We start from the raw sequence: 21,077 nt of genomic DNA, 5'->3' as shown, positions 1-21,077 counted from the left end.
TGACTCTGAAGGGCCAGCCCCCAAGGGCTGTCTTAAGAGCCAACCTCTAGACTATGGTTACCATATTTGCTTCCCCACCCCCCCCCCCCCCCCAAAAAAAAAGAGGACACATGCCCCGCCCCCTGTCACATCATCCCACCCCTTTCACCACCCCTGCCTCCATCACACCCCCCTAAGGGTGTCCTCCCCTCCCCTTACCTTACTCTACTGCCCTGGTGGTCTAGTGACCTGTTTGGGGCAGGAAAGAGCCCCTTCTTTCCTGCCCGGAGTGCTGCCCTGCATCCTGTTCCCCTTGCAATGCTGAGTGCTGATGGTCCCAGTGCTGATTCAAAATGGCCGCCGAGAGTTGAAGCAAAAAGAGGACATGTCTGGGTAAAACCGGACATATGGTAACCGTACTCTAGACAAACCCTGTCGTATTCTAGCCAGTTAGCTAGGCCCTGCCTAATCCTATGCTTCTTCCTGTTTGAGTGAGGTCCTGCCTTTTCCAGTTCACGGACTTTGCCAGTCGTCCCATCAATAACCGTCAATGAGGATCTGCGGGCACTTATGCCACACAGGTAGAGCCAACCTCTTCACTGTCCAAGGGCTCACCTTCCCCAACCATGACATCAGGCTTACATTGTGATGTTTTTCCTTAAACTTGTAATATGTGATGTGAATATTGAATCAATGTAAAAGTCTTTTACAGGCGTTTAGTCTGTTAATTGTTCTTTGGAAAATTTCAAAATGTAATTAAAAAAAAAGAAAGAGAAATTTAAAGCATGATGGGTTGAGAGCCCAACTGGCCAGGCTGTCCTTTTAAATGAAGAACACAGCAGATGGTACACACACAGGGAGGACTTGTGGGTAGAGGATGATACAGGCACAAAGTTTGTCCTCGTCCCTACCCAAGTCCCTGCAAACTCAAACTCCACTACATTAGTTCCATCATTTTCAATAAAAGACAGACAACCACTCGCTTTTTGTACAAATAAGATTTTATACTATTGCAGGTACGGGGACAAGGATAAACTTCATTCCCATGTCATTCTCTACTTGTGGGTAAAAAAAATGCTAGGGCTAGCTCTGTAAGTCCCATTACTCTCTCTTCCTCCCCAACTCATTACCATAGTTTACCATCCTACTCCCAGCCCATCTACACCACATTCGTACTATGCCTTCCATTCCACCCTGGCCCATCTGTACTACCCATATTCTTCCCCTCTGGAGTAGCCTAGTGGTTAGTGGAGTGGCCTGAGAAGCTGGGAAACTGGGTTTGATTCCCACTGCAGCTTCTTGTGACTCTTGGCAAGTCACTTAACCCTCCATCGCCCCAGGCACAAAATAAGTACCCATATATAATATGTAAACCGCTTTGATTGTAAACAAAGATAAACGGTATATCAAGTCCCATCCCCTTTCCTCAGTCGTCCCTCCTCCCCACCTAACCTGTGCACACCATTCACTTTATTTTCTCTCAGACTATCTCCGCTTCTTTGTCCTTCCCCACCTAAATTTCTTCTTCCTCTTCTTATCTTCTTCTTCAGTTTTTCCTTCACTTCTTTTCTGCCAGTGTATAGTTTGACTCCTGTTTTGGGATAGGATACTTAATACCCCTCCCCCCATACCTACTGCACTTTCCTATTCTCTGTTCTTCTGGCCTGACCTGCCTTGCCCCTACTAATTCCTCTCCCCATTAGGGTCCCTCTCATTCTGCCTTGGTCGGTGCTCCTCCCCTGCAGGCTCACCCATCCCTCATACCTCTTAAGCAGATTAATCGCACATTTCAAATTTTATATCCCCACCCTGGCAAGGATCATATTCCTATTCCCTCTCCCAGAGCCCCAGACACCAGTCATATCTAGAACTCAGACTAAAATATGATAGTGGTTCCACATCCAGAAAGGCCCTATGAACTGCTCCACCACCTGCATGCACAAACCTTGGAAGCTCAGCAGTTAGTTGCTCCACAGTCCCTAGGGCCACATTTGCATGGGATGCTTCTTGCCCTCAGACTGAAAATACCAAAGATCACATGCAGAGCAGGAAATCAGTGAACCGAAAGACATGCATTTATATCAACCCACTGTGTGCCAGCTCACCTACTAAAGCTCTAGTGGTCACAGAGTAAGTGGTTGGCTTGGGGAGCTGAGTTAGCACCGACTCTACTGCCTTCTGCAAAAACGGAAAATCAGCATGTCATTTGGTGGTAACAGCTTTGGCACAATGTCCCCTCCTTTATTATTGATAACTCCAACACAACATCCCTCTTACTCTCTCCTTTTACTGAACATCCCCTTTTTCACCCCCATTCACTGCCCAGTACCATTATCCCCCCCCCCCCCCACCACTCCCCTCTTTCCCTAGTCCATATGATGTGGAAGTCTATGGGGGTGGCACACCACTGTAGCAAGACCCCATCATTCATGGTACCCTGCACAGCCACATAGGTCACACACTCCAAAAGCTAGCCTGTAGCAGAGAGGTGCTGAGAGTGAGACTAGAAAGCCAAGGCTTAGTAGCTGAGCCAAGAGGTAAACCAAGCCAAGAAACGCATATAGTTGGAGGGCAGTGTAGTCCTTGCCTCCTTCCAAACTCTACCCATCTCTCCTGTAACCTCTTCCTGCTATTTCTTTGGAAAACATGAAAAAGGATCTGAGGAAGCTAGAAGAATGGTGGTCTAAGGTTTGGCAATTAAAATTCAATGCGAAGAAATGCAAAGTGATGCACTTAGGGAATAGAAACCCTCGGGAGATGTATGTGTTAGGTGGGGAGAATCTGATAGGTACGGACGGGGAGAGGGATCTTGGGGTGATAGTATCTGAGGATCTGAAGGCGACGAAATAGTGTGACAAGGCGGTGGCCGTAGCTAGAAGGTTGTTAGGCTGTATAGAGAGAGGTGTGACCAGCAGAAGAAAGGAGGTGTTGATGCCCCTGTATAAGTCATTGGTGAGGCCCCACCTAGAGTATTGTGTTCAGTTTTGGAGGCCGTACCTTGCGAAGGATGTAAAAAGAATTGAAGCGGTGCAAAGAAAAGCTACGAGAATGGTAAGGGATTTGCGTTACAAGACGTATGAGGAGAGACTTGATGACCTGAACATGTATACTCTGGAAGAAAGGAGAAACAGGGGTGATATGATACAGACGTTCAAATATTTGAAAAGTATTAATCCGCAAACGAACCTTTTCTGGAGGTGCGAAGGTGGTAGAATGAGAGGACATGAAATGAGATTGAAGGGGGGCAGACTCAAGAAAAATGTCAGGAAGTATTTTTTCACCGAGAGAGTAGTGGATGCTTGGAATGCCCTCCCGCGGGAGGTGGTGGAAATGAAAACGGTAACAGAATTCAAACACGCGTGGGATAAACATAAAGAAATCCTATTCAGAAGGAATGGATCCTAAGGAGCTTAGCCGAGATTGGGTGGCAGAGCCAGCCGGTGGTGGGAGGCGAGGATAGTGCTGGGCAGACTTATATGGTCTGTGCCAGAGCCAGTGGTGGGAGGTGGGGCTGGTGGTTGGGAGGCGGGGATAGTGCTGAACAGACTTATACGGTCTGTGTCCTGAAGAGGACAGGTACAAATCAAAGTAGGATATACACAAAAAGTAGCACATATGAGTTTGTCTTGTTGGGCAGACTGGATGGACCATGCAGGTCTTTTTCTGCCGTCATTTACTATGTTACTATGATACAGCATAACAAACCCACTTAGTCCAGTGCCACTAACTCCCATAAAATGTAATGATTGAATGACTTTTTTTTTTTTAATTCCTCTTTCACTTTGAGACTCGGTCATAGGTCTCTGCATTTCAGAGCTGCCAAAGAGAAGCAGTTTTAAAAGATATTTTTCAGACCATGGCATCAAATACTGGCACAATTCCCTCCTGTTCTCCAGGTAAAATAGCATAATTGTGGTGACAGGGCTGGAGGAGAAGGACAAAGTACAGCTATTATCCTTGATCCAGTCCAGCTGGCACAGAAATCTTTACTAAAAACACAATTTTCCAACTTCTGTGTATGTAGTTTAACTCAAAAATGTGGTAAATAAATAAACTTCTGTCTCTACTTGATCTTGATTTTCTTTCTATCCTCAGGTTCCTTCTTTTAAGGATTCTCTTCCAGTCTTTCTCCCATGTCATCATATTTTGTCTTTCCTCCATATATATTTGGCTCTCCATGAAATAATCCAGACAGATTTTCTCAAGATACAGGAGGCTAGAATTGACAACAGGGCTCCCCTAAACTTTTGAGTCTTAGGCACCTGCCTGGTTTGCCTATGCCTTAATCCAGCCTTGCACATGGTGGTGTGATATATAATGGGTTTATATGCTTGATAGAAAAATTTCCAAATCAGATGTGTGTTGCTGTTCCAAAATACAGATTGCATATACCTTAAAAGTCCTTCCAGAGCACACTTTCTTCAAATCTACACATGTCAGCATTTACATATAAGTAATGGCTTTCCTAATGTGTGGGCCAGTTTACCAGTGCAAATGGTACCTAACCATCAGCTCCTGAATATTCAGCTTTCTTTCTTTCTTTCTTTCTTTCTTTCTTTTTTATTTATTTATTGCATTTTTGGGCTTCCTCTCTTACTGTCACCAGCTCTTTTTCCTCTTTTCCTTGGGACTCATATTTTAAATTTTATTATTTTATTAATTCTTGATACACCGTCCTGCCTTTCTGTGGTACAACAAAACAGTTTACATATTACATACAGGTACTTTGTCCCTAGTTAGCTCACAATTTAAATGTTGTACTTGGGGCAATGGAGGGTAAAGTGACTTGCCCAGGGTCACAAGGAGCCACAGTGGGAATCGATCTCGGCACACTGTGCTAACCATTAGGCTACTCCTCCACTCCCCTACGTAGAACATTTCCTGACTGCAAACAGAAAAAAAGCGCCATCTTATGCTCAGGTGGACTGCGTCTATGCACGTTCCTTGCTACTAATTAACTTTATTCCATTGCAATATCAATATATATAAATGGCGAGTTTCGTACTCACTCGCAAATGCGCAGTAGAGACCCTCTCTGCCCCGCCCCCGCGTCAATACGTGATGACGGGGGCAGAACAGAGAGGGTTTCTACTGCGCATTTGCGAGGGACACCGCTGTCGCAAACGCTCCCCCCACCCGGAGTCGCCGCCGCCACCCACCTTCCACCCGGTCGGGCCCTCGCTCCGCTATTGAAACAGCGAGGGCACGCAGCACACAGCTCTGCTGAGCTGCCGTCGGCCTTCCTTCTTCTTCTCTGCCTGTGTCCCGCCCTTGACGACGTTACGTCACATTTAGGGCGGGACACAGAGAAGAAGAAGGAAGGCCACGGCAGCTCACCAGCAGAGCTGTGTGCTGCATGCCCTCGCTGTTTCAATAGCGGAGCGAGGGCCCGACCGGGTGGAAGGTGGGTGGCGACGGCCCTGGGGAGGGGGGGCAACTCGGAGGGGGAGTGGCAGCGGCGAACTCGGCGGCAGGGGGGTCCTTTCAAAACCCCCCCCCCTTCTTTTACTTGCCCGTTTTTACAGGCTCAACGGCTAGTAATCATATAAAAACCAGATTGCTGTGCCTCTTCACCAGCATCCATTTATCTAACCAGATTGCATCTTTGCCCGTGTTCTTAGGGCTATAGTTTGTTTGCTTACATTGGTGCAGAAGTACCAATTTCTGAAATCACTGATGCTTCTTTAGTCTCTCTGAATCAATATAGCAAATGCAAGTGGTTAGAGCTGACTGGCAACCTAACCAGACCACTTACAAATCCAGCCTCTTTCTTGCTCCCCCCCCCCCCCCCCCCCCCAACATAGTACCTGTTTAGAAACATTGCTGTAAAACCAGGTTTCTTGGCAATGTTCAAATTCTGAAAGGTCACTTGGTGCAGTTGGAAGGGTTGTTGTGGAATAAAAATGGCAGGGACATTTTAAAGCAAAAATATAATTCAACATTGATTGAGATACTCTTTCTTTTCTTTTCAGATGTCAGTGCCATCACAGATCACTATACATTAGTGAATTAGTGGCTTATTAGTATTCCAGTTTTAATACTAGATAGACTGTACAGCGTGATCCCTGGAGAGTATCTGATAGTCTGACTGATGAGCACGAGCAGTTTAAAGACCCAATACTAGCTTTAAAGAATGGTGCAGAGATTTAGGTGCTGTAAAAAGTGGCACTACCTAATCCAGCATATGCTTGGCATGAACACAATTGTTACGGTTATTCCTTTCTTTTTTCTTTTTCTTTTTTTTTTTTATTAAACAGCTGTATTGCATGATGGGGCATGTACTGTTGTCCAAACATTGTTCAGGTGTGTTGGGTGGTACAAGATGAACTCGTACATTATGGGGACAACTCCATTAGTGAGCCTTAAACGTAGTGTTCACTAAACTGATTTAACATGTGTTAAAACTACAAATTAATGCGCATTTCCTTAGCGTTCCTCCAGACCGGCCCAAAATGTCACTGATGGGTTGTGCACGCCTTCCAGCAGGTGGAGACTGAGAACTGTGACTCCAGAGAGAAAGAGCCAATAAGAGCCAATGCACATTAATAAGTGTGGCAAAATGCTGGGTGCTAAGTGCAAATTCTATAGTGGGATCTGGGCACCCAGATCCTGTTATAGAAGATTAGCATAAGTTGGCATTTTCACCTATTCATGGATTAGTAAAATATGGGCAAGGTAAAGGAAGCAGAGAGGTTGAAATACTGGGACACTACCTAAAAGTAAAAAAAATGATGAAACGCTGTAAGGCACAGAAAAGTTGTTTCTTTATTGGAAAAACACCACTTTACCTACTAGTACTGTCTCAGCCCTACCCTTGCCTTCTTCAATCCTCCATTCTGCTTTTGTTCCTTTTTCATGCTGCCCACTCCTTGCTTGCACAATTTATTTTTACCTTGAAAAAGCTACTCAGAAGTGGTACCTATGCTGTGAAAATATCAATAAAAGCTGACCTTTTGTATTTTCCAAAAAAACTCCTCTGAACCAGCTGGTAGATAAACATAGAGCGGGTGATGGGTGCATGGAACAACCTTCTGGAGGAAGTAATAGAGGCAGTATCTGTAGCAGTATTTAGGAAAGGGCAGCATAAGCACTGGAGATGTAAATAATATAGCATTATCGTTAAACAGCAAACAAAACCTTACTACTTTTGTTGTTTAAAAGTTTCCTGCTGCATGGGGCGGGGGACAGTCTTAAGCGTGTGTGCAGCTAATCAGTGGCGTAGCCAGACTGCCAATTTTGGACGGGCCTGAACCTAAAGTGGGTGGGCACAAAAGTTTCTCTCTACCTCCCTTCCCCAGCAAAATTTAGTCACAGTAATCAGATGCATTTGTCACAGGGTAAAGCGCTGCTTTTCAGTGCATCAGGTTTCAGAAAATAATTTATTTAATAGCCTAACACCCTTTTCAATGAGCTTTCAGAGGCCAAAACCTCCTGCCTCAGGTCAGTATAATGCTGTTACGGTATCCTCTCCTGACCTAAGGAAGGAAGTATTGGTCTCTGAAACTTTATTAACACAGGTACCATATTACTTTATCCTAAATTAAAAATAAAATTATTTTCTTTACCTTTGTTGTATGACCATTTACTTTTTCTCATTGTGTTGCTCCCAGTCTCTAGATTCTGCTTTCCTTCTTCTTTCTCTTGCCAGGGTTTCCTGTCCATTCATCACCTATGGCTTTTCATCTTTTCCTCACCCTTGTTCTCCACATGCCCCTTCCTCTTATTCTCCAGTCTTTCCCTACTCTGTCCTCTCCCTCTTTCCATCCAGAAGCTCCCCTCTTTCTCTCCCCATCCTTCCAGTGTCTCCCCTCTTTCTTTTGCATCCAGCGTCTCCTTTTACTCCCTACCCTTCCATCCAGTGTCTTCCCTCTTTCTCTCCTCATCCTTCCACCCATCTACCCTCTCTCCTGATCCTTCCATCTAGTGTCTCTATCTCCCCTCTCCTTCTATCCAGTGTCTCTCTATCTCTCTACCCTTTTCTGTTCAGTCTCCTCTCTCTCTCTCCACATCCTTCCAGTCTCTCCCCTTTCTCTCTGCATCCTGTCATCCATCTCCCCATCCTCCCATGTCCAGCAGCTCTCTCCCCTCCAGTCCCTTCTTCCTCTTTCTCCCTTGTCCAGCAGCTCTCCAGCCCCTTCCTCCTCTCCCTCCCATGTCCAGCAGCTCTCTCCCTTCCATCCAATCCCATGTCCAGCAGCTCTCTCCCTTCCCTCTAGTCCCTTCTTCCTCTTCCTCCCTTGTCCAGCAGCTCTCCAGCCCCTTCCTCCTTTCCCTCTCATGTCCAGTAGCTCTATCCCTTCCCTCCAGTCCCTTCTTCCTCTCCCTCCCTTGTCCAGCAGCTCTCTCCCTTCCCTCCAGTCCCTTCTTCCTCTCCCTCCCATGTCCCAGCAGCTCTCTCCCTTCCCTCCAGTCCCTTCCTCCTCTCCCTCCCATGTCCCAGCAGCTCAGCCACTTTCCCTCCAGCCCTGCGCATCCACATCCTTCCCGCACTGTTGCTGCCCTTTTGTCACGCGGAGGCAGCGTTCAGTGTTTCCTTCCTGCCCTGTCTTCTCCCCAGGCTCCGCTGCATCGTCCCTGCAAGTGGAATCCTTTTCCTTTTCGGCCGTCGCGCTGCGCTGCCATACACACAGGCAGCTTCGCTCTCCCCCACCGCATTCATCCGGCCCTAAACAGGAAGTGCATCAGAGAGGGCCAGATGGATGCGGCAGGGAGGAGCGAAGCTGCCTGTGTGAATGGCAGCGCAGCGCGACGGCCAAAAAGGAGAAGGATTCCAAATTTCCACTTGCAGGGACCGATGCAGCGGAGCTTGGGGAAAAGACAGGGCAGGATGGAAACACTAAACGCTGCCTCCGCGGGACAAAAGGGCAGCCACAGCGCACGAAGGATGTGGATGGGTGGGCCTGGGCCCATCCAGGCCCACCCGTGGCTACGCCCCTGCAGCTAATTGAAGGGTTCATCCCTCTTGGAGTGTTGTACAGCACATCACAAATCGGTCAAGACCATTATTGTGGAACTCATAGAGGGGCATAATCGAACGAAAACGTCTATTTCCATGGGCGTTTATCTCCGAGAACGGGTCCGTGAAGGGGCGGACCGAACCATATTTTCGCAAAAAAATAGACGTCCATGTTTTATTCGACAATTTGTGAGCTGGGCATTTTTGTTTTTCAGCAATAATGGAAAATGAAAGCGCCCAGCTCAAAAACGAATAAATCCAAGGCATTTGTTCGAGGGAGGGGCCAGGATTCGTAGTGCACTGGTCCCCCTCACATGCCAGGACACCAACCGGGCACCCTAGGGGGCACTTTTACAAAAAAAAAAAAAAAAGTAAAAGAGCTCCCAGGTGCATAGCACCCTTCCCTTGTGTGTTGAGCCCCTCAAAACCCACTGCCCACAAGTCTACACCATTACTATAGCCCTAAGGGGTGAAGGGGGGCACCTACATGTGGGTAGAGTGGGTTTGGGGGGTTGGACAACTAATAAGCATTAAGCAGCACAGTTGTAACAGGTAGGGGGGGATGGGCTTGGGTCCACCTGCCTGAAGTCCACTGCACCCCCTAACAACTGCTCCAGGGACCTGCATACTGCTGCCAGGGAGGTGGGTATGACATTTGAGGGTGAAAATAAAAAGTTGTGAAACATCATTTTTTTTGTGGTGGGAGGGGGTTAGTGACCACTGGGGGAGTCAGGGGAGGTCATCCCCGATTCCCTCTGGGGGTAATCTGGTCATTTAGGGCACTTTTGGGGGCCTTATTCGTGAAAAAACAGGGTCCAGGAAAAGTGCCCTAAATTCGAGCTACAAACGCATACTTTTTTTCCATTTTCAGCGAAAGGCGCCCATCTCTGTTCGGGTGATAACCATGCCCCAGTCCCGCCTTCACCATGCCTCCGACACGCCCCCGTCAACTTTGTATGCTTCCGCGATGGAGTGCAGGTGAAAACGTCCGAGTTCGGCTTTCGATTATACCGCGTTATTCGTTTTTGTGAGTTAAACGTCCATCTCCCGATTTAGGTCGGAACTTGGGTGTTTTTCTCGTTCGATTATAAGCAGGATTGTGCACAGCTGTAGCAAGATGCAAGCAGGGAGCTTGTTGGTATGTTGAGGGGGATGGGATGTGCCATCTTTCTGTGATTATAATCAAAGCGGTTTACATTTTATATAACGATACTTTTTCTGACCCCAGTAGGCTCACAATCTAAGGGGTTTTTTGTTATTGTGCCTGGGGCAATGGAGGGTAAGTGACTTGCTCAGAGTCACAAGGAGCTGCAGTGGGAATTGAACCCAGTTCTCCAGGTTCTCAGGCTGCTACACTAACCATTAGGTTACACCTCCAAGAAGGAGGGGGAGAAGCCATCAGTTAAAGGCTGCATGTTTTCTACTGAGCTTGGGTGGCTGTGAAGCAGTGGGAGGTATTGGCAACTCCTAGCAATTGAGATAAGAATGGGGGTTCTGTAGAATGGGAGGTGAGTATGAAATTATAGTTTAAATGTCAACAGTTAATTCTTTACATACTTTTTTTTTTTGTTATTTACATTCTTTTTAAGGACAGGAGATTCCAAGGCTATTAAGTAAAGCCTAAGATTACTTCCTGCTGCATGCTTAACACAGGATATAATTTGGGCAGACTTGATGGGCCCTATAGTCTGTCATCTCATCATTCAATATGCAGTCATTCTGATTCCTCTCTGGGCATGAAGTTAATCAAGATGTCTTCAGCTAAAGATTGAATTTAAGGTACAAAGGAGAGATTCTTTGGAAAAAGAAAGTGTCTTCATAGTAGCACGTCAGCTCTTCTGGATATAGGGGCTATTTCATGTAGTAGGCAATGTAAGAAATGGAAAGAACAGAAGAAAAGTGGAATCATAGGCAAATATGTAAAAGAACCGCACACACTAATTTGTCTTTTAAACTTTACATTGAAAGGCACCATACTTAAAAAGAAAAAAATTCATGTTAATAAATGTATAACCCACTTTTCAGCCCTTCTAAATGGATATGTGAGAACACACATCAAGTCATAAAGTGCAGTATACCAAGTAAAATAAAATAGGTGGCTTAATTTGTTCCAAAAAAGGCTGATAAAAGCAAGATATTTGTATTCATGTGGTGAACTCCAGGCATGGTAACTGTCAAATCTTTCTATTAAAACCTTATTCACCTCATGGGCTGAAGCACCTGTTTTGGTCTTGTCAGCAGCAAGTCAGCCCTTGCCTCCATGTTTTTGAAAGTGCATAGTAGATGTTCAGTCATCTTCTGATTGCTGCATTTGTAAGAAGATTTGCACAGACTAACAAGTAGGTCTCTCCTTTGTTTTTGGGTGCAGTTCCCCGACTTCAGTGGTCCAGAATGAAACACAGGAAGAATATTCTTACCCATTAACTGTGATTCTCTGTGTGAACCTCCCCCTTCCTAACCAAGTGACATTATTCAAATGTAGTGTTTCCAGGGAAAAAAACTTGTTTTTGTGATTGTAGCAGAAAATACCAGTATTTTCTCTCTTGTGAAACTGAATGTGCTGTACTCATTCTGGACTCCTTTTACTAAGGTCTGCTAACAGATTTAGCGTGCTAAATTTATTACTGCACTTTAGTAAAAGCTCTGCCTCTTTACAGTTTTCAGTAAGACTGTTACATCATACTTTTTAAATATTATGCAGACTCAAAAAAAATTGAACAGTTATAAATTAAAAATAATTCAGGGGCCCTTTTACTAAATTGCACTATGACTAGCATGTGGGTTTCCCCACACGCTGAGACCACTTTTAGCGAGGCTGTAAAATGGCTGCATCTCCATGTTTCCTGTCAATGGCTAGGTGCCAATTTCCCAATTAGCGCATGGCTATTAGCGTATTAGTCCCTTACTGACACCTATTTAGTAGGTGGAAAGGGCTCACATGCTAACCATGTGCTAATTGGTTGGTGTGCAGCAATGTAGCTGTGCTAACCGATGAGCACTGGGCATGTGTACTCTCTGCCCCCCCCCCCCCCCAAACATGCCCCCAGTGCTAAAAAATACAAGGTATTTTTTCATCAGGGACGTGTCCGCAGATGCAAGAACTATCGCAGGATTCCTGAGCACACTCCGCAGTAGCGCATTTTGGTGTGCGGGAAGCACGCGTTAGTGCTAACTGCTGCTTAGTAAAAGGACCTCTTAATGCTTATTGGTTTTTTTTTTTTTTTAGGTTTGAATTTGGAGATTGGATTTAGTTCATACCGTTTTTTTTTTTGTTTTTTTTTTCAAAAGTAGCTCAAGGTTAGTACAGTAAAGTCTCAATTATTCGACCTAAACAGGACCGACCCGTTGTAAGATAATACAGAAAACAATGGCAACCCCTTTGTGTGTGTGTGCGAATTATAGTGAAAGCCATTTTGGCGATACATAAATGCATCTTCTCAGCAAAGAACCTGAAGTATGTTATGGACTTTGACATTCACTGCTTCTTTACATCTGTGCTCTTTGTTCCAAGTTTACTATTTCCCTTATGCATTCTGTTGTGTACTAAATTCTATTTCCTTTTCATCCTGCTAGACCGGTCCAGATTGACAGGCAGTGTCACCTTACCAGCAGATGGAGCCAGAGAATCTGAACTGTATCAGTGACATCACCAAAATAGGGTGTGGTGCAGCCTGAAACTTTTTCAGTATTTCTCTACCTCCAGCAAATGTTGCAGGTTACATAAGAAAATAAGAACAGCTATACTGGGTCAGACCAATGGTCCATCTAGCCCAGTATCCTGCTTCCAGCAATGGCCAATCCAGGTTACGCGTGTAGCAGATGTTTTTTTCTGAGTATGCCTGTTTCCCCAGGGTGCAGACCACAGAGTTTCTTCTGTAAACAGCTACTATCAGTATTGTTTATAATGTCAAACAGCCTTCTAGACATATTACTCTGAGAGTGGGTACCTTGAGATTATATGTAGCAGAGCTGCTGGTCTGAATTAATCTCCTAGAAATGAGTGTTGCATACAGTGAAATAAGAATGCTTTTTTCTTGGGTGTATTAATTCTCCTTGCCCTCACCTGGCTTCCTTTTTGCTCTTTGCAGGAGGGGATGACCGTCGTGTTCTTTTATGGCATATGGAAAAAACTATTCACTCCAAAGTCAAACCAATACAGCTGAAAGGAGAGCACCATTCCAACATTTTCTGCCTGTCGTTTAATAGCGGTAATAACAAAGTGTTCTCTGGAGGTGAGATGGTAGTATGTACATACAGCCCATCAACTGTCTATAATGCTGGAATTTATTGCATGTTATTTCTTCAGCTCCTTGATTAGTTGGTATTTAAATGGAAGATATCAATAGAACACCCAGTGTTAGTCTGTTTTCCAAGGGTAGGTAAAAGCCTGGCAGGACTGAAGTCTGCTTATTAAAAAGCTGCTGGAGAAATTGGTAGTAGTATGTAATGTCTTAAAAGAACGTACTTCACGTTTTGTTTCTCCTCATTCCTGCTCAAATAGAACACAGAGGCTTGGAAATAGTCCATTGGTCAAATAACAAGTATTAACGCGTGAAGAATGATATAAATACCTGACTTGGTCACATTTTGCCCTCAGGTTGAGACTGGGGTAAAACACATCATAAAGTTAAGTAAATATAAAACAATCATCAGACAAAATGTAAATAACAAATTTTCAACTCAGATCCATAAATAAATTACACAAATAGAAAACCAAAAATTAAAGACTGAATGTATGCAAGTCATAACTATATAATAATTTTTATTACAAACCAATAATTAAAACTACAAATCTAATTAATGTAAACCACATAAATGTCGCACATAAAACCAAAGTTTCACTTATAATTAAGAGAAAAATATAATAAAAAGACTATATAGTGAGTCAGATATGTATCTTCTATAGTCATCCATGGCTGTATTCTCATGATTTTCTACAACATCAATATAAAACTTTTCATATAGTATAGTTCAGATCTCTGTGTTAGCTTCTTAATCAACCCAAATAACAATAGAACATCTCAAGCACAACAATATAAATAATGTGATGGACCATCAAAACATCAAGAATAAAACTGAATAACAATTTTTCAGAAGTATCGTCGGTACATTTGCAAGAAATCTCTTCAGTGCACGAGAATGAAGAAATTAATAGACATCTTTTTTTCAGCTATCAGTACACATCTTAAAAGAACTTGAACACATCTTCGTATGCTGTGAGGCATCTGACATGACAGCATGTTTCACAATCTGCATCAGGGATATTATGGCACAACGTCCATCTACATAAGAATCTGTAATACAAAATGGCTCCAGTGTTTCGAAATATTGCTTTATATAGAAGAACATGGAACAGAATAGAGGGCTAGTTCCCGAAGAAAGACAGCACATATCTAGAAGCAGTGACGACCAAGGACCAGAAGACTCTGGAGTCCACCGTAGTTGCAAATAATTTAGTCTAGTGTCTAAGGACAAATCACAGTGACTTGACAAAACTGTGTTTCAACATCATCTGCCTGTGTTGGGTCTGTGAATGAAATCTCTTTAAGTGTTAGAAAAAGTCCAGTAGCTACATTATTTATGTTTTTGTGTGTTGGATGTTCTATTGTTGTTTGATTTGATGTTTCTCAAGTTGCTGGAACTTTGAATTGGAAATTCTTAATCGAAGCATACCAATAATTAATCACATAAAGTTCATATTAAAGGCAAGAAGTATTTCTAAATCTGGATTTTCTAGACTTAGTATCACATATGATCAATCCTTTTTTGATTTTATATTTATTTTATTTATTTATAGTTTTATTTATTCATTCTTCATTAGTAGTACTTGTTGTTTGACCAATTCATCAATGCAGATACATTTTTTTTGTTACATTTGTACCCCACGCTTTCCCACTCATGGCAGGCTCAATGCGGCTTACATGGGGCAATGGAGGGTTAAGTGACTTGCCCAGAGTCACAAGGAGCTGCCTGTGCCAGAAGTGGGAATCAAACTCAGTTCCTCAGTTCCCCAGGACCAAAGTCCACCACCCTAACCACTAGGCCACTCCTCCTAGGAATCCTCCATATTGAGGAAAATAATTTGTGGAAACTTGAGCCATTAATTGGGAGAATTCCTTTTGTTCCTCTGCCTATGACATAAATATCCTTATGTTGCAACTGAGAAAATAATTCATTCAATTCTTATTTCGGATTGCCAGAGGTGGCTGCATTTCTGTTTCCACAGACTGTTATAGACATGCATTGATTTCCAGTTTGGATATATATCTGGATTGCAGTAGAAACCACTTACAGTAAACCTTACACATTTGGATACCTCTTCACAGCCACAACACAGTTAGTATTGGAGAAGAACATAAGTATTGCCATACTGGGACAAACCAAAGGTCCATCAAGTCCATTATCCTGTTTCCAGCAGTGGTCAATCCAGGTCACAAGTTCCCAGCAAGATCCCAGAACAGTAAAACAGACTTTATGCTGCTTATCCTAGAAATAAGCAGTGGATTTTTCCAAGTCCGTCTTAATAATGGCTTATGGACTTTTCTTTTAGGAAATTATCCAAACCTTGTTTAAATCCTGCTAAGCTAACTGCTTTTACTACAGTATAATTCCAGAGTTTAATTACACATTGAATAAATATTTTCTCCGGTTTTGTTTTAAATTTTTAGTACTTAGTTGCTTCATTGCGTGCCTCCTAGTCGTAGTATTCTGGAAAGAATAAACAAGCAATTCACTTCTACCCATTCCACTCCACTCGGGGCCCGATGCACAAAGCTTACCATGCTGGCAACAATTGATTTAGCCCGGTTGTAGCTGGTCTAGCATGCATGTTATTTAGCATCTAATGCACAAAGGGATTCAGCATTTCTGTGGCTGTTCACTGTAGCAGCTACCAATAATCCTATTCAAATGTATTACAAAGAACTCATTAGTATTAAAATGAGCATTCTGTGTGATGCACAGACGTTTCTTTCACCGCACAGAAAGGAGCGTCTACCTTTAATGTCCAAAATTTTATAGCAGGTGTGGAGCTGTTGTTGTATGGGGAGCAGTCAGCTTGCACTATACAATGCAAGCAGACTGGACCCTCCGCCCCCAAAACTTAAAGGCATCCCTGGTGGTCCAGTGGACCCCCTCTCGAGCCTCCTCCAACCAAAAAACTTCCATGGTGGTCTAGTGACACCCCCCATCCCTCCATATACCTTGAGAGTTGGAGGCAGGAGAGCAGGAGGCAATGCCTACTCTCTCCTGTCTCTGGGCTTATGCTTGTCAAAATGGCAGCACCCAGCCCCTGCCTGGTGCATCCTGGGATGTAGTGAGAGGGACTAAGTACTGTTCCCTTATATGTTACTTAACCCCTCCCAGTGCATCCCAAGATGTACCAGGCAGGGGCTGGGAGCTGCCATTTTGACAAGGTCAAGCCCAAAGGCAGGAGTGAGTAGGCAGTGCTCTTGCTGTCCTACCTCCAACTGTCAAAGTTATGTGGAGGGGTTGGGGTCACTAGACCACCACAGAGATTTTTGGGCTGTGAGGGGGGAGGCTCAAGAGGGGTTCCACTGGACCACAAGGAATTTTTTTTTTGATTGCAGGGTAGGGGGAGATTGGGAGGAGGGTGCACTAGACCACTGGGGGGTTTCTTGGTTTTGGGTGAATTGTGGGGGGGGGGGGGGGGTTCCACTGGACCACTGGACCACCAGGGAATTCTGGCTGAGGGGATCCGATCATCCCTGGACATACACACACTGCACAGCTCTTATGGACATGCGTCAGGAATGCTTGGATCCCTTTACCGACCAATGCTCAACTAACAGCATGCATATAATTTGCATGCTGTTAGTGTTGAGCATTGGTTGGTAATTCTTACTCGCTGTTGAGCCGGTATTTTTCTAGCGCTATTCCCTACAGTTTTGTGGATTGGGCCCACAGTATTTTATAGATCTCTATCATATCTCCCCTCAGCTCTGTCTTCTCCAAGCTGAAGAGCCCTAGCTGCTTTAGCCTTTCCTTACAGGGAAGTGAAACCCAACCCATTTATCATTTTCATCACCCGTCTCTGTACCTTTTCTAATTCCACTATAGCTTTTTTTAAGATGCGGTGACCAGAATTGCACACAGTATTTGAGGTGCAGTCACACCATGTAGTGATACAAAGTCATTATAGCATTCTCATTTTTGTTTTCCATTCCTTTTCTAATAATTCCTAACATTCTATTTGCTTTCTTGGCTGCCGCTGCACACTGAGCAGAGGGTTTCAATGTATCATCAATGATGATACCTAGATCCTTTTCCTGGGTGGTGACTCCTAGTGTGGAATCTTGCATCATTTAGCTGTAGTTTGGGTTTCTGTTTCCCATGTGCATCACTTTGCACTTGCTCACATTAAACGTCATCTGTCATTTGGATGTCCAGTCTTGCATCACTAAATAGACAATAATTACATTGTATTTATATAGATAGTAGGAAAAGAGCACAGTAAAGAAATGCCATGTCTGGCTACTCTGAAGTGTGCCATTTCCCATGGTATAACTAATCTTACTATACTGGGCTAGATTTGACTGAATAACTGTGTTAATTATACTAGCAGTATAAATCACATAACCAGTTATGCTGCATTACAAAATCTTTTATTATTTATCATTTACTGCATACAAAACATCCTAGTTTAACATCTTCTTTCTTCCACATGTGCAGTCATACACACTCATACCCCTTTCTGTGCATACCCTAAAATACTAATAAAGCAGACTCACTAATACAAATTCAAACTGCCTGTTCGAAATGCCTGTGATCCCCAACAAAATGCTGCTTGCAAAATCCATATAGCTTTAAATGCTGCACTCAACCAAAAGGTTGTGCTCAGTTCTCCTGGGGCATACTGTATGACTGGAAGAGTCTGGGGTACATCGTATGGAGAGAAGGTGGCACGTATATAAACGAAGGACTCAAATGGATTGATTGGATTCCTGTTTGAAATTTCTGGAATTGAGGAGGAGTGGCCAGAATATGCACAGTGATTAACTAGGGAGACAAGGAGAACTGAGCACAACCTTTTGGTTGAGTGCAGCATTTAAAGCTATATGGATTTTGCAAGCAGCATTTTGTTGGGGATCACAGGCATTTCGAACAGGCAGTTTGAATTTGTATTAGTGAGTCTGCTTTATTAGTATTTTAAGGTATGCATAGAAAGGGGTATGAGTGTGTATGACTGCACATGTGGAAGAAAGAAGATGTTAAACTAGGATGTTTTGTATGCAGTAAATAATAAATAATAAAAGATTTTGTAATGCAGCATAACTGGTTATGTGATTTATACTGATGGTATAACTAATGGTATAACTAAAGTGATTGCTGTTTTCCCTCTGCCATGCCTGGACTTTAGGCATATGATATGCTAGAGAACTTTCCATGAGCTTCCTTTCCAATAAAATGCAGTAATACAAGATACCTTTTAACATGAATTTTCCTGCTACAGAGAAGAAATAGTGTATTAGAATTTACTATACCGCTCAACCTAACTTGCAGACCTGAGTGGTTTACAAAACTAATGAGCAGCCATAACTATTCTAACAAACACATCACTTAAAGGCCACCAAGTTCATATTCAGTGTAAATAATTTATACTTGCAATTCATCATAACAAAATAGGACAACTGGGGTTTAATTATGTGCATTTTGTTTACCACATATATTTTAACTGTGAGATTTTTCCAGTTATTCAAAAATAAATTAGTAGAAGACTAGTTTGAATTTGCTGAGATTCCAGTTGACTAATTTGGGGAAGCTTTTGGGAATTATTATACTGATTATGTTAACACTGCATTAATCTACATCAGTGGTTCCTATGGAGTACCCTTTGCCAGTCAGGGGAGCTGGTTGATATTGTGTATCCGGATTTTCAAAAGGCGTTTGACAAGGTACCTCATGACAGGCTACAGAGGAAATTGGAGGGTCATGGTATAGGAGGAAACGTCCTATTGTGGATTAAAAACTGGTTGAAGGATAGGAAACAGAGAGTGGGGTTAAATGGGCAGTATTCACAATGGAGAAGGGTAGTTAGTGGGGTTCCTCAGGGGTCTGTGCTAGGACCGCTGCTTTTTAATATATTTATAAATGATTAGAGATGGGAGTAACTGGCAAAGTAATTAAATTTGCTGATGACACAAAGTTATTCAAAGTCGTTAAATCGCGACAGGATTGTGAAAAATTACAGAAGGACCTTACGAGACTGGGAGACTGGGCGGCTAGATGGCAGATGATGTTTGTTTATTTATTTATTTATTTACAGCACTTATATCCCACAATTTCCCACCCAAGGGTAGGCCCAATGTGGCTTACAACAATCTACATAAACATACAGCAGGCAAGGTCAAACAGGAAATGTTCTAGAAGTATAATGGGAAGGACAGAAGCGAGATGAAGAAAAAGAGAAGCAGAGGTGGTAATATGACAACAGGGAAGACAGTTCAGAAAGTAGAGGTGCCAGACGGTAGTGGTGTGTACGCTTTGCCAAATAGAAAGGTCTTGAGGCGCTTTTTGAAGGTAGGATGATCAGTGGTAAATTTCACTATCTTAGGTAGATCATTCCAGAGATGGGCACTAGTGTAGGAGAAAGTTGATTCGTAGATTCTTTTGTATTTAAGTCCAGAATATACTGGGTAATGGAGGTTTAAGTACGATCGTGCAGACCTGTGTGAGTTCCTAGGTGGCAAGTTGATCAGGGTGTCCTTGTATGCAGGGGCTTCGCCGTAGATGATTTTATGTACTAGGGCGCAAATTTTAAAAGTGATATGGTCCTTGACGGGAAGCCAGTGCAGTTTCTCTCGCAATGGTCCTGCACTGTCAAATTTAGTTGCACCGTAAATTAGCCTGAATGTGAGCAAGTGCAAGGTGATGCATGTGGGAAAAAAGAACCCGAATTATAGCTACGTCATGCAAGGTTCCACATTAGGAGTTATGGACCAAGAAAGGGATCTGGGTGTCGTCATCGATAATACACTGAAACCTTCTGCTCAGTGTGCTGCTGTGGCTCGGAAAGCAAATAGAATGTTGGGTATTATTAGGAAAGGTATGGAAAACAGGTGTGAGGATGTTATAATGCCGTTATATCGTTCCATGGTGTGACCGGACCTTGAGTATTGTGTTCAATTCTGGTCGCCGCATCTCAAGAAAGATATAGTGGAACTGGAAAAGGTGCAGCAAAGTGCGACTAAAATGATAGCGGGGATGGGACAACTTCCCTATGAAGAAAGACTAAGGAGGCTAGGGCTTTTCAGCTTGGAGAAGAGACGGCTGAGGGGAGACATGATAGAGGTATATAAAATACTGTGTGGAGTGGAACAGGTGGATGTGAAGCGTCTGTTCACGCTTTCCAAAAATACTAGGACTAGGGGGCATGCGATGAAACTACAGTGTAGTAAATTTAAAACAAATCGGAGAAAAGTTTTCTTCACCCACTGCGTAATTAAACTCTGGAATTCGTTGCCGGAGAACATGGTGAAGGCGGTTAGCTTGGCAGAGTTTAAAAAGGGGTTAGACGGTTTCCTAAAGGACAAGTCCATAAACCGCTACTAAAAGGACTTGGGAAAAATCCACAATTCCAGGAATAACATGTATAGAATGTTTGTTCGTTTGGGAAGCTTGCCAGGTGCCCTTGGCCTGGATTGGCTGCTGTCATGGATAGGATGCTGGGCTCGATGGACCCTTGGTCTTTTCCCAGTGTGGCATTACTTATGTAGGTTTTTAGGCTATCCACAATGAATATGCATAAAAGAGTTACATATAATGGAGGCACTGTATGCAAATGAAGTTCATGTCTATTCATTGTGGATATCTTGAAAACCTGATTGGCAAGGGATACTCCAGGACTGGACTTGAGAAACAATGGCCTACATGCACTTAAGCATTTTTTTGTGTTAATGGGATAAAAAGAATAATGAGCTGCTTTACATATGCTACATTGTCTTGGGGGCATCTAATCTAGGAAAGGAGGACTTAACATAAATGAAGGCAGGAAGGGAATTCCAAGGGAAGAGGTGATATAGAAAAAGGCACTGCACCTTTTAAATTTGAGCTTAGAATGAAATACAGATGGAAGAGCTAGTTGGCACTCATAAGCAGAACGAAGGACACAGGATAGATGATA

The 21,077-nt window shown here is 43.4% G+C and overlaps 1 protein-coding gene across 1 annotated transcript in view; it reads left to right on the top strand.

Moving 5' to 3' along the window:
* DCAF5 (DDB1 and CUL4 associated factor 5) overlaps positions 1-21,077 on the top strand; it is a 199,239-nt gene that overhangs the window by 11,845 nt on the left and 166,317 nt on the right. The window contains exon 2 of the mRNA XM_030214437.1: positions 13,024-13,167. Coding sequence (XP_030070297.1) covers positions 13,024-13,167 — 144 coding nt within the window. The remainder of the gene's footprint in view (positions 1-13,023; positions 13,168-21,077) is intronic.

Source organism: Microcaecilia unicolor, chromosome 9 (assembly GCF_901765095.1).
Source record: "Microcaecilia unicolor chromosome 9, aMicUni1.1, whole genome shotgun sequence".
Lineage (NCBI taxonomy): Eukaryota > Metazoa > Chordata > Amphibia > Gymnophiona > Siphonopidae > Microcaecilia > Microcaecilia unicolor.
This window is presented reverse-complemented; position numbering and strand designations above follow the sequence as displayed.